Genomic DNA, 12,996 nt, shown 5'->3' with positions numbered 1-12,996 from the left:
TATAAATATAATCCGAGCATATATAAAAACTTTGCAACTTATCTTAAACAATCATCAAAAATGAGCCGTAGAATACGAGAAGATATATCAATTCGTTTGTTTGATCCCAAAATGATCACTATTGCATTATTTCTAGTTTTGTTATATTTTCATGATCAATTAGGTTATTCAGCGGCACAACTTCAGTTTGGATTCTACTCGGAAACATGTCCATCAGCAGAGTCAATCGTTCGTGATGTTGTTCAACAGGCGGTGACCAACGACCCAGGGAAGGCTGCTGTCTTACTCCGTCTCCAGTTCCACGATTGCTTTGTCGAGGTCCAATGCAAAGCAAAAAAAACGAAGTAAAATCTCTTTTTTTATAACTAGCTAGTGACATAAATTGGTTTGGTTGTATGTTGTAGGGTTGTGATGGGTCAATACTAATCAAGCATGGTGGGAACGATGACGAAAGGTTTGCTGCGGGTAACGCGGGGGTGGCTGGTTTCGATGTTATAGACGAAGCCAAATCAGAGCTTGAACGTTTTTGTCCGGGCGTTGTGTCTTGCGCTGACATCGTTGCTCTTGCTGCTAGAGACGCTATTGCTGAGGTAACACTTTAATACTTCTTTATAGAACTTTTTTTTTAATACACGTACGATGTATATGTGTTGGGTTAAATAAGATCCTTTGATATTAAATATTAACTTATTAGGCAAAAGGACCATTTTATGAAGTTCCAACCGGTCGGAGAGACGGTCTGATTGCAAATGTTGATCATGCTAAGAACTTGCCAGATGTTCAAGATTCCATAAATACTTTGAAATCAAAATTTAGAGAAAAAGGGCTTTCAGATCAAGATCTTGTACTTCTTAGTGCTGGTATTTATCATAATCTCAACAACTTGATTAAATACTATTTTGAAAAGACAAAAAAAACACTATCTTGCTTACTCGAATTTTATTTTTGTTAAAGGTGCACATACTATTGGTACAACGGCTTGCTTCTTTGTCATACCACGTTTAGATGCTCAAGATCCTACGATAAACCCGGAATTTTTTCAAATCCTGAGGTCAAAGTGTCCCCAAGGCGGTGATGTTAATGTCAGGATTCCGTTGGACTGGGATAGCCAATTTGTGTTTGATAACCAAATCTTCCAAAACATCAAAAATGGCAGAGGTGTCATTCTATCGGACTCTGTTTTATACCAAGACAATAATATGAAGAAAATCATTGATTCATACTTAGAAACTAATCAAAGTTCAAAGGCTAATTTTGCTGCGGATTTCACTAAAGCCATGATAAAGATGGGTGCTATCGGAGTGAAAATCGGTGCTGAAGGAGAGATTAGACGTTTATGCAGTGCTACAAACTAGTTTCCAAGATCTCATACATAGTTAAGTATAACAATTTGAGTTTGTTGGTTTAACAAAATAAACAAATTTGAATTATGAAAAGATATATTTATACCAATTATTGTAGCATTGCATATACGTCTATTAATCTATTAGATATTCAATCCCACCATATTGGAATCGGAAAATAAAAAAGATTTGAATAAATCCTAGTTTGTTTCTTATCAAGATGTTTCCAAATAAAAATATAGTGATTTTTCAAATATTTCTGTAAATAGAAAGTTATTATATAAGTATTTGTTATCAAAATTAATGGTCACACACAATTCTTTGTAAGCTGGATCAACAAAATGATGATATTGTGCTAACTTCAAAGGTAGGTTGCTTTGGTTAGACATGTCAACTTAAGGTAAAATCTATGCAAAACATAAGCAAAATATAAGCAAAATATAAGCAAAAATTGTGGAAATGTTATTCAGTTTCACGGGCTTGCTCCACTGTCTTACTTTCCAAATTACCTCAGTAGGTTCTTAGCCGGCGTTGGAGGCTTCAACATTATAGGCAAGGTAAAATCTGCCGTTGAGCGGTCTTGCCCCGATGTTGTGTCGTGTGCGGACATCATCGCTATAGCTGCCAGAGACGCCATTATAACAGTAATATACCCCACAAATATAATTTTAAAAAATGCTCAATGTTCTTTATTATACGTACATTGACGGGTTATCTAACATCAAATTTGTATACAATAGGCGAAAGGATCCTTCTACGAGGTTCCGACAGGCCGAAACGATGGTCGGATCTCGAATGTAAAAAACGCTGAGAAGTTGCCAGACGCTCAAGACTCTATCGCAACTTTGAAAGCAAAGTTCAGAGAGCAAGGTCTTACAAACCGAGACCTTGTGCTTCTTAGCAGGTTAATGTAAAAACAAAATCCTTTTATTTAATTAGGATATATAACTTTCTCGTTACTAAAAATTGAATATTTGTTTCTGGTAAAGGTGCGCATACCACCGGATCGACGGCATGCTTCTTTGTCACGCCACGGTTGACTTTTTTCAAGTCCTTAGGTTGAAGTGCCCTCGAGGCGGTTACGTGTGCTTCAAGATTCCTCTGGATTGGGACGGGAAATTCCAATTCGACAACCAAGTCCTTAGGTCGAAGTGCACTACACCGCATTGAAGAATCTGTGGGATGACTTGGATGGAGCTAGTTGTGTCAATACTTGCCAAAATTGCAAATGTTGTACTGCTACTTACTCTGTTGCCAAGCATGCCAAGATTTTTAAGTTTCTCTCAGGCCTGAATGATTCTTACTCAACTATTCGGACCTGGCAGAGATTTACAACCTTTTTATCACAGTCAATGCAACATTGTCACAGTACCAACCAATGCTTCCACATTCAACATTTCGGTTTCACATAATGATCAGTTTGCCGTGAATGCGACCAGGTTATTTCCTGCTAATTCAAAGCCAAAAGTTCAATGTTCTCATTGCGGCTACACTGGACACAACGCTGACACCTGCTATAAGATACACGGCCATCGAAGTGGTTTCAAGCATAAACAGAAGAGTGTTATACCACCAGAAAAAGCTAAGCATGTTGTTGTGAATCTTGCTTTAACTGTTGGGAAAGTGACAATGAATAAAGGAATTAGACTTGATGGGATTGCAGAGTTAGTGGGAAGTACGTCAAAAACTCAGATACAGGATGTGATCGCATATTTCAATACACAACTTCACAATCCTGCAACAAAGATAGATTTGTATATTCTTGAACGTAAATGCACATAACCTTAAGGCAGAAGAGACTACTATCTGTATGTAATATGAATTGTTTTGGGGCAAAATCTGTAATATGAATTTTATTCGTTCTGTAGACTCCTAGTAAGTGACATTGACACGTGTGAGGCTAGAAAATGATTAGCCACAAATCACAAAAGAAGTTAAGAGGCATGCGTATCAGCCACAAAAATCGGTTAGTCTCGTCCACGGCTTTAGACTTTAGTGTTTCCAGGGGAAAGATTGGCTGTCGTGAAAAAAGGTCTTCTTGCCGGGAGAGTTCCTGGTCTGTCCGAACCTGATGATGAAGGTTCGTTTCACTCTGTTCTTGATTCCTCTTCTTATTGTCTTGCTCTGTATTTTCATTTGTATCTATAAATCATCTTGTACGCAAAACAAATGGGTTCTTAAATCCTAGCCCAAATCATGCCAAACACCCTAAGGCCCGGATATAAATGGGCCTCGTCATCTTTTGAAGGTTTTGAAGACCACACCAAATTGCGCAGCAAAGCAAGTTTCATCTACTTTAATATAATGAGCTTATAATAATAATATAAATAAAATAAAAGAGATTACGAAATGGGATTATGTAAAATTTATTAAAATTAAACAGACGACGAACAATACACATCCAACGTCTCATACTAGATAAGAATACTCATTGATAAGAGTTATTAACAATGGATCAGTATAAATATCTTAGCTCATATAGAAGTAGCGCTCAATATTGTGTCTAGTAAGTATAGTTCGATGCCCTCTAATTGCAATTGTTTTACATATTATTATTTTTCGATATTTTTTATTACTGCAAAAAAAGAGAATTATTATCTACATATGGATTAGTGCCCCAAACAATTTTTTTCTTTAGATCCGCCACTTGCAGTAACACGAGCTTATTTGTGGGTATTCTTCGTCGGGTGCACAATAACCTCTCCGGTAACCTACACCCGTACAATATTTATTGCATTCTTTGCTAGTGAAACCTTTGCCACAAGGAATATGTAGTCCAGGCGGGGTAGGCACAGGGTCTGTTCCTAATCCTGTTCAAACAAATATATAGAGGAGATTTTATAGAAGGCTTAATTGAGATTGTCAAAAAAAAAAAAAAAAAATGTCAAATAAAAAAGAGAATACTTAATTGAGAGAACAAATAAAATATCGATAGCATGTATATACATGTAACTATACCATTATCAACTTAAGACGTCACCCAAACAATTATATTGTAAAACTCTTTATATACTATTTTGGAATAATTAGATCTCTTGAGTGATATATATATAAACTTAAATCACTCATAGATTTCAGAAATTAATTTAAGTTTGGACCTGGAATTGTTTATTAAAGATAAAAACACGTAAAGGAAATCATGATAATAAACGACTGAACTATGAATTGTATTAGCGAAAATAAAAAACAGAAAGATGAGTTTAGAGAATTTAGACCTGGGGTTAGAAGAACGCTGAGGCAGATGAAGAGAAGGACCAAATATTTGGTAGAAGCCATTTCACTTCGATGGATCTTAATTTTGATTTAGTTTCAGTTCTTTTCTCGGAGTGAATGTTTGAGGATGAATCATACACACAAATATATATATGAAGGAAATACATACAGTATACGCTTTATCAATTTTGTACAGTCAATATTCTAAGATATTCATTTACTATTACTTTTCTCATAATCCAATATATATGGTTAAACCAAAAACAAATATTGACTTGATATCCTACTTATTTTGCAAAATACATACTATGGTTTATTAATTCTGTACATTCAATATTCTAGTTTATTTTATTTATTTCCTTGTAATTCAATATGCATTCTTATAATGACAGAAAAAAATTCAATATGCATTTTTTAAGATTATTTTAGATTTATATTAACCAAAACTCTACTTTTGAATTAATCAGCATTAACCAATAATATAATCAAAACTGAAAACTCTATCGAACTTTTTTTTTTTTTTTTTTTTTTTGTCAATCAACTCTATCGAACTTATTATGTGATTTATTTACAGTAAGTGACATTGACACGTGTGAGGCTAGCAAAATGGTTAGTATCCATCACAAAAGAGGTGAGAGCCACGAATCTGTTGATCAACAAACAAACACATCACAATTCTCGAACTTCGCCGGAGAATGATGGAAACAGCTCTGCTCCGGTACTGCGTCAACTTTTCCGGTCACAAGAAAATCTCTGCTCATCAAAGAAGTAATAGTGAGATTCCGAAAACGAGTCCGGGAGGATGCGAAGACGAGTGGTGTGCTAGGGTTTTGAGTAGAAGATCGGTAATGGCGTCAGGGTTGGTCTCCTCGACGACGGCTTTAGCATTTCCAAGGGAAGGATTGGCTGTCGTTAAACAAGGTCTTCTCGCTGGGAGAGTTCCTGGTCTGTCCGAACCTGATGAAGAAGGTTCGTTTCACTCTGTTCTTGATTCCTCTTCTTCTTGTCTTGCTCTTACTCTGTAGCTTTATTCGTACACTCTTTCTTCTTCTTGAGAATGTTACTATTGGATCATAGATTCATAAATCTTTAGGCTTTGGACATTGATTCTTGGAGTTGTATTATGACAGTATAGTAGTTGGGAATTTGTTGGTGTAATGTAATTGTAATGCTCAGACAGGTTGGAGAACATACCGTAGACCAGACGAGAAGTCAGGAGGGCATGGTGTTGGTTGGAGTCCTATTATCCCTTACGCCTTTTCGGTTCCTCAAGATTGGAATGAGGTTTTGTCCCTTGGCTCTTGTTTCTTCGTTTCTATGGTTTTTAGTCATACTTTGAGATTCTTTTCATTGTTGTATCAAATTTAGGTACCTGTATCGATCGCTGATCTTGGTGGCACCGAGATTGACTTGAGATTTGCTAGTCCTAAAGAAGGCCGTTTGTCTGTTATTGTAGCTCCTGTTCTTAGATTTGCAGATAGTAAGTTGTCTCTGCTATTAAAGATTCATCAACTTTACTCTTTTGAGTTATATAGGCAATGCAATCTTGTCTATTTGTACTCGTAGATTGATTGATTTGTGTGTTCCACTTATACAGACCTCGGGGACGATGTTAAGATTGAAAATATTGGACAACCAGCGAAGGTGATTAACGCGTTTGGACCAGAAGTTATTGGAGAAAACGTAGAAGGGAAGGTGTTAAGTTCCAATGTTGCAGAACACGATGGTAGACTCTATTACCAATTCGAGCTAGAGCCGCCTCATGTACTGATAACTGCAACAGCTGCCGGAAACCGCCTTTACTTGTTCAGTGTCACCGGAAACGGTAAGGCAAAACCTCTCTTCTAGTCAGAGATTTAAAGACAGAGCAAACACCTTTTGTTTGGTTTGTACACATAGTTAATTGCTCTGCTTATGTTTGATTCTATAGGTCTTCAATGGAAGAGACACTACAAGGATCTGAAGAGGATAGCTAGTTCATTCCGCATTGTTTAGACTTTAGAACTTTTTTGGATATATCAGATCTTCAACAAGTTACTCAAGTGTTTCTCAAGACTAAGAACACAAAGAGCGGTACATAAATGTGTATTTGTAAAAAGTTGAGAATCCTGTAATATTATACTAAACAACATACGAGCAGTGAGTTTGGCATACGGTTGTATGGATCTGGATTCATCAGAAAGAACCAAAACATGAAACAGAGTTCAAAAGCTGGCTTTTTTGAGTTCTTCAAAAACACAAATAATAAAACTTGGAAAAGGTGAAAAATATCTTATATAGTTTGGAGCTCTCAAAAACAGAATCACTAAACTTGGAAAAAAGAGCAAAATATCTGATATGGTTTTGATCAAATTAAAAGAGATGCAACTAAATAACTTTGCCACGTAATGTAAGACAAATAATCAAATAATTAAAGTTATAAAAAAAAAAAGTAAAAAAAAAAAGAAATAAGAAGGTCTAGGGTTCTTCACGCTGAAGAAAGAAAGCACAACTTTAAAAATCCAATCCGTACATTCAGACACAAACACACAAACTCTGATCTTGTCTCCGAAGGAGGTACAACACTGATCCATACTTTCTCGTTTTCTTTTTGACCTTAAATTCCACACTAGAGGAAGATAAAAGGTTTGAGATTACACAGCTTTTTATAATATACAAATTTATTCTCTTAATTATGAATCAGGCTTTGAGTTTAAGGTGAAAACTCAGCCGTTGATGATGGTGGCTAATTGAGCAGCGGGAGAGTCTCCGGTATTTTGTTGCCGGAGCTACTTCCCGGAAACATTCCTCTCTCATCATCTGTTGCCAGCAACGTATTCTTTCCCATCTGTAAGAAACTTTCTTACATTTCTTTTTTTTCTACAGCTACTAAACATTGCAAGAAATTAATCTATCTTGTAGAAAGCATTTTTTTTATTTGCAAATTTCACAAATTAAAAATACCGGGTTTTGAGTATCTTTCATCGGTGAGACATACCTTTCTTCTCTGACAGCTACTAAATTAACAAGAAAGATAGATTTTAAAAGCATTTTGTTATCACTTATCACATATTTAGGGTTTCACTATAATTGTCTAGTATCCATCAAAGTCCTTCAACTTTTAGTTTTCATGTACGTGTATATGTGTATCTCTCTATAACGGGGACGTATAAAGTGATTAATTAGCTTCAAGAGCAGAAGATATTGTGGTCATTGTTACCTGGCTAGCCAGAACCTGGTTCTCTTCTCTCAGCAATTTCTCCTGTTTGGAAAAGATCATAAGGTCATTAGTTTCTAACAACTTCTATAGCTATTTCCAAACATGTTTCCTTCTCGAAACATAAATCATCCTCATCCAAATTCGACACTTTATGAGGGAAAGGTTGGATTTGATCAAGAGTTTAAAACTGCTTGTTTTTTTAATTCTCATTAGGGTTTCACCTGAATGAAGCCAATACTAAATCAGGAACTAAGACAAGACCAAAAGATATATATATATATATATAGTAATCTGTAGACTCAGCAGGTTAATAGAATTCAAGAATCATCATAGCCTAGAATATGGCCTTTATCGAAAATAAAAACCAAAGCACTAACCTTTTCTTTAAGGGACTCGATATACTCCATCATCAGTTCTGCCTATAACAAGACATTAAGATTTATGTCAAAAGATTGTTCTAGGATAACTAACTAAAAAGAAGGTTTTGTGGAGTAATTGGTTGAATCACTTAGTAGCAGCACATATACCTTCCTAGCTCTACTTACGGACAGAGCAGTCTCAAGTTGTTCCTCCAGAGAAATTAGAGAATCTACACTTACATTATCGACATTTGGTTCTTCAAGCTTGCTGTATTCACAAGTAGACAAAAGAAAAAAAACATTTTTTTTATCAGAAGAAGAGGGGAGAAAAATGTGTCGTACTGCTAACCTTTGGACTGTTTCTAGTAACTCCTTGTGTGGAAGATAATTCTGAATTTTTTCTTCAAGATCCTGCACATGAAGAAAAGGAATGGTCAGAAAGATTGTGAAGTTCTTGTATTTTCCAGTAGACACAATAACTGTAACTCTAGAGAATTAAGTTCGGTGTTACGAGTTCAAAACATTGAGGTTTCTCCGGCTTGAACAGCGCTTCTATCCTTCATAACACCAAAAACCGCATCCAGAAGAATATTAGAATGACGTTCTTAGCTAATTACTTACTAAGGCTCTAAGTTCATCAGCATGTTGTATTTCATAACGATCAATGATCTTGGAAATGCTGGAGATAAAACAAAAATGCATTAGAACAATAATTTATGCAAAAACCATTTCAAAACTAAGAATCAGATACTGCATCAATAGAGGCCATTATTTAGAGAGAATGCACCAAAGTGAAAGAAAGCTTATATAATATGTTACATTTGCAACAATTTCTGTTACTAACCAACAGTTTTTGATAATCATCTTTACTTAACCAGGCATCTATATATAAAAATGATAGTAAGTATAAAAGCATTAAAAAAAACAATGTAAGTTACTATTAGTTACCCTATTTTTGAAGTTACTGCTTTAGATATATGTGTTCAAAATGTTTTATACTTCAAATGTAAATCTGAAACTCTGATCATCTGGTGCTCTAAAATTAAAATCTGAATTTACAATTTCAACTTTAAGATCCTGTTATATATCAACTTCGCAGCCAATATTGTCATTGTTTCGACTTCAAAAGGTTTTAGAAACTAAGTGCACACATTTTTAACTCATCCCCATGAGTTCGATTATCTACCTTCTTTTTCTTATCAAGGCTAAATCAGTTTTATAAAGAAGCTCTATTTTTGGTTCTTCAAAAAACTAATATCATGCAAAATGTATGATTGTATAGATTATAAATCACATCCTTCCAAAAGACAAAATCTTGATGAAATTCATGTTCATTTTAAGGGAAAATTTTCAAGAATTCAATGCAATCAGTTTATATTTTGACTAGTCAATCCAAGTTTTAGTTATTGACGCTTTCACACATAACGTCAAACGAATCGGAATACTGAAACCAAAAACCTTTGGCTAAATGATATCATGATACTCCAAAAAGGATAAACCAAGAAACTGATTTAGCATTTCCGGGAAGGTCATGACAGCTCTAATCCTATATATGTGTTGTCCATGATCTATTAATGCTATGATATGAATAGAGACTGGCTTCAAATTCACTTCAGTTATTACACGTTCTTATCTTTTTAGTAACATCTCAAGTTGTGACTTAGTAATTTTACATCAATCACAAAAAGAAGAAAAAATGAACAATTAGTAAGACGCATAAGACGACTAATCTCAACTAAAAACACTTTGCATAGTGCCACTTTGTTAAGGTATAAGAACTAAATAAAGAAACTAGCTACAACTAGAGCTTGACTATTGTAAAATGGAGACAGATAGATACGGTTCCTAATACTTCGTCTATAGTCTGTGCATTTTGTTGGTTACAAATTTAACAAATTTGCTTTCATGATCAAGCATTTATGGAGTCAACATCAAGGAAATGAGAAGGAGCTGTATATATACACATACTGACAAGAGTTACCTTTCCATTTCCTACTTATCCATTGATGATTTTATCTTAGGTCTATTAGAAAAAAAAAACTCACTTTTAGTCGCATTCAAAGTATTCTAAAAGAGAAGTGGATGAGATTTTTCTAGATACAAAAGTTCATGGGGTTAAAAATATCCACGACAAATAACAGAAGACTATTAAAGTCATTGAACATTTGGTTGTAGTCTAGTGGTTTCTCCCAATTAGTAAAATTGGCGACCGATTTCTACTTAATGAACCTACTAGGCCACTGACATATATATGGTAGCAGTAAAATCAGTTATAGTTTGAGTTTCTTTAGCAAAGAAATCCAAACTACAACATCTTAGAGAGCAACAAAGAGTCACTCAGTAAGACATAATGTATCTTGTATGGTGTCATAAACACACAACAAATTACGATTAAAAGGGTTAAAATCGATATCCAATTAGTTAAGTAATGAAGAATGTGTGGCGAGTATCAATGTGGAAACTTATCCCAGCACTACAATAAACCATCAAAATCAACTAGATAAACCTTATTCCTTAAAGAGAATTACAAAAGAAAAGATCTACAATACATTTTGGATCAACATAAAGTACAATGTGTTAACCAATTTGAACCAAAGATATTCGATTAATGTTACCACTAACCCCAAATAATCTCTCAACAAAACTACTTGAAGTGCATTGCAATATTGAATATAATTACCAAATCTCAAAATTTGAACAATCTAAACATATTGTTTCTTATATGAAAAAACGAAGCTTCAAAGTGAACAACAGATGGAACTAGCAATACAAAGATTACTTAAACAACATCAAGAACGAATCACCACGTGTAGAAAAGTTTCTTGAATAACATGCAATATTAAATTTCGTCACAAATGAAGGTAAAAAAAGAGATAAAAATGATTTTAAAATGAAAAAAAAAAAAACACGAAAAAAAAAACACGAAACGAACATCAAGAACATATCTTGGCGATCAAAATGTTTAGTCTTAAATTAGGTTAAAGCTTACGCATCTGCTATCTTCATACAGAAAACAAGGAGAAAATCTCAGTTGATTTGATGGAATCAAAAAGCCCTAGATTTGAAGCTTCTATATGGAGAAAGTAATTAAACAAAGTAAAAAAGCACAAAAATCGAGTGAGACCCAGAAAAGGAAAGTATCTTCTTACTCGTCACCGGAGGAAGAGTCATAGAGTTTTCCGGAGGCAGATACGACGACAACAGCGACGGAGGATTCACAGAGAATCGAAAGTTGTCGAGCTTTGTCGATGAGACCATTGCGTCGTTTGGAGAAAGTGACTTGTCGACTGCTTTTGTTCTCGATTCGCTTGATCTCGATTTTTCTTCTTCCCATGGCTTCAAATCTCCGATAAGGGTTATGCCCTAATTTAATCCTAATCTCCGGAGACGCTCAATGCTTTTTGCTTTTTATTCTTTTTTCTTGGTTTTTTTTTTCCTCCAACTCGTTTTTTTTTTTGGTTAAACGAGATAGAGAAAATAATAGTATTAAGCGAAACGATTGCGTTTTGAAGCCACTAAGAGGCAAATTTTTAAGCTTGTCGTTGTTAAAGACTTTTTAATCCAGTCGGTTAGACCGGTCCGAGTCCGATCATCATCCCCACCGAACAGAAATTGGTTTTTAAGGTTTTCTCTTTTTATTTGGAGGGTTTAAAAGTTATTTTATCTCATTGGTTTTGATCGGAAAGTAGTGCTTATGAATCGGGTAACGGTTAATTCAAGGATTTCAGTTATTATTGACGTAATTATATTAAAGATTGATCGGATAATCAAAACTACAATGCAAACTTTCACTAAAATGGTTTTGAATTCAAATATTTTTAAATCGATAATTTTCAATACGTTTGACTATCACCAATTTATTAAAAGTGATTAGTAACTTGACCACTATCAGTGTAAGATAATTGGTATTGAAAACATTATATTATCTAAAACTAAGAGCATATTTTAAAATGTTTGTTTAATTTCTTTGTTTTCTGAATCCATCTTGTCTTGATGCATTGGGATATTCAGATAGCACCTCCCCGCTCCTATGATGGCTCTCCGAGCGATTTTGACCATTTCACCAACTAGAAAGCCTTATCAAAATCTTTGTGCTTTCTTCCGTCTCCAAGAGTAACCATTACTTTATCGAGTTAGGTCGTAGGTTCTGCCGTGGCTCATTCATACTACGTCTCAAAACTGAGTTAGGGATGGTAACTAATTTGGCTTCCCCATTTTCAATGTTTGTTCGCTTACGCTATAAAGGTGAACCAGAATCAGCCCACGACCCTAACCGGATTAAACCGACATTGTTCTTCTTCCCAATCTCGTTTCGGCCCAATATTAAACCAACGAGCCAATACTCCCTTAAACGATTATTTGGGGCAAAAAGACTCTCAACTCTATTCACATGCCCATTAAAGGCCCGATATAATTTCACCGTCCAAAACTACAAATTCGTTTCGGCTTGCTTCATTTCTCAGCTTCTGGTTAATGGGTGGTAAATGATAGCTCTAAGAATAAAGGCTTTTCTCTACTACATAAGAAAAAAAAAAAGAGAAAAAAAGAAATAGCCCATCTCTACTTGTCCCTTTTATTGGCCTGATTTAGCTTATTCAAAAATAAGAAAAGAAATGGGTTTGTTAATAATAAATCAGTAATACTAATCTAACGGCTAATTGTCAAATCGTTGAGAAGACAGTCGAACGGTAAGTTTAATTTTAAAAAGATCAACATTATAGCCGTTGGTGAAGATTGCCAACAAGCCCTATAAATACTTCCACTAAACTTTTTTACAGCCATCCAAGTGGACCAATCTTTTTTATTTGGCTAAAATGTCAATTGAATTCAGATGGTATAGTTGCACACAAGAAAAATAAAAAATAAAAAAAATCAGATGGTA

General features: G+C 34.7%; 4 protein-coding genes, 1 long non-coding RNA gene and 1 pseudogene across 16 annotated transcripts; 3 read left to right on the top strand and 3 right to left on the bottom strand.

The window, feature by feature from the left end:
- Nucleotides 1-111: 111 nt before the first annotated feature.
- On the top strand, nucleotides 112-1,355 carry AT1G77100 (peroxidase superfamily protein; the record flags this gene model as incomplete). Its single annotated transcript, NM_106360.3, has 4 exons — nucleotides 112-318; nucleotides 405-590; nucleotides 695-860; nucleotides 955-1,355. The coding sequence occupies 4 exons, from the start codon at nucleotides 112-114 to the stop codon at nucleotides 1,353-1,355; spliced, it is 960 nt and encodes a 319-aa protein (NP_177835.3).
- Nucleotides 1,356-1,759: 404 nt separating this feature from the next.
- On the top strand, nucleotides 1,760-3,111 carry AT1G77095 (annotated as a pseudogene; the record flags this gene model as incomplete). The annotated part of the gene is made up of 1 exon: nucleotides 1,760-3,111.
- Nucleotides 3,112-3,232: 121 nt separating this feature from the next.
- On the bottom strand, nucleotides 3,233-3,623 carry AT1G09703. Its single transcript, NR_139677.1, has one exon. It is a non-coding gene; the product is annotated as an other RNA (long non-coding RNA).
- A 182-nt stretch (nucleotides 3,624-3,805) lies between these two features.
- AT1G77093 (Defensin-like (DEFL) family protein) lies at nucleotides 3,806-4,662 on the bottom strand. Its single transcript, NM_001036213.2, has 2 exons — nucleotides 4,559-4,662; nucleotides 3,806-4,153 (listed from the first exon to the last, which is right to left on the bottom strand). Exons 1-2 carry the CDS (start codon nucleotides 4,617-4,619, stop codon nucleotides 3,978-3,980), a joined length of 237 nt encoding a protein of 78 aa, NP_001031290.1. The 5' UTR covers nucleotides 4,620-4,662; the 3' UTR covers nucleotides 3,806-3,977.
- A 490-nt stretch (nucleotides 4,663-5,152) lies between these two features.
- AT1G77090 (thylakoid lumenal protein (Mog1/PsbP/DUF1795-like photosystem II reaction center PsbP family protein)) lies at nucleotides 5,153-6,815 on the top strand. Its single transcript, NM_106359.5, has 5 exons — nucleotides 5,153-5,525; nucleotides 5,737-5,840; nucleotides 5,925-6,036; nucleotides 6,154-6,381; nucleotides 6,487-6,815. The coding sequence occupies exons 1-5, from the start codon at nucleotides 5,252-5,254 to the stop codon at nucleotides 6,549-6,551; spliced, it is 783 nt and encodes a 260-aa protein (NP_565149.2). The 5' UTR covers nucleotides 5,153-5,251; the 3' UTR covers nucleotides 6,552-6,815.
- Nucleotides 6,816-6,892: 77 nt separating this feature from the next.
- MAF1 (K-box region and MADS-box transcription factor family protein) lies at nucleotides 6,893-11,644 on the bottom strand (the record flags this gene model as incomplete). Of its 11 annotated transcripts, NM_202431.2 has the most annotated exons (8): nucleotides 7,031-7,383; nucleotides 7,500-7,549; nucleotides 7,756-7,797; nucleotides 8,133-8,174; nucleotides 8,283-8,382; nucleotides 8,464-8,525; nucleotides 8,736-8,793; nucleotides 11,264-11,448. In NM_202431.2, the coding sequence occupies 7 exons, from the start codon at nucleotides 11,446-11,448 to the stop codon at nucleotides 7,517-7,519; spliced, it is 522 nt and encodes a 173-aa protein (NP_974160.2). In that variant the 3' UTR covers nucleotides 7,031-7,383; nucleotides 7,500-7,516. The 11 variants fall into 11 exon arrangements, with proteins under 11 accessions (NP_001321576.1, NP_001321575.1, NP_001321572.1 ...); NM_106358.4 differs by lacking the exon at nucleotides 7,500-7,549 and having other exon boundaries at nucleotides 7,016-7,383; nucleotides 11,264-11,605; NM_001334761.1 differs by lacking the exons at nucleotides 7,500-7,549; nucleotides 8,736-8,793 and adding an exon at nucleotides 8,626-8,671 and having other exon boundaries at nucleotides 7,756-7,976; nucleotides 11,264-11,490.
- Between the last annotated feature and the right edge of the window lie 1,352 nt (nucleotides 11,645-12,996).

This window comes from Arabidopsis thaliana, assembly GCF_000001735.4.
Source record: "Arabidopsis thaliana chromosome 1 sequence".
In the NCBI taxonomy this organism is placed as follows: domain Eukaryota; kingdom Viridiplantae; phylum Streptophyta; class Magnoliopsida; order Brassicales; family Brassicaceae; genus Arabidopsis; species Arabidopsis thaliana.
Note: the sequence above shows the minus strand (reverse complement) of the source record. Positions and strands in the feature narration are given on the sequence as shown.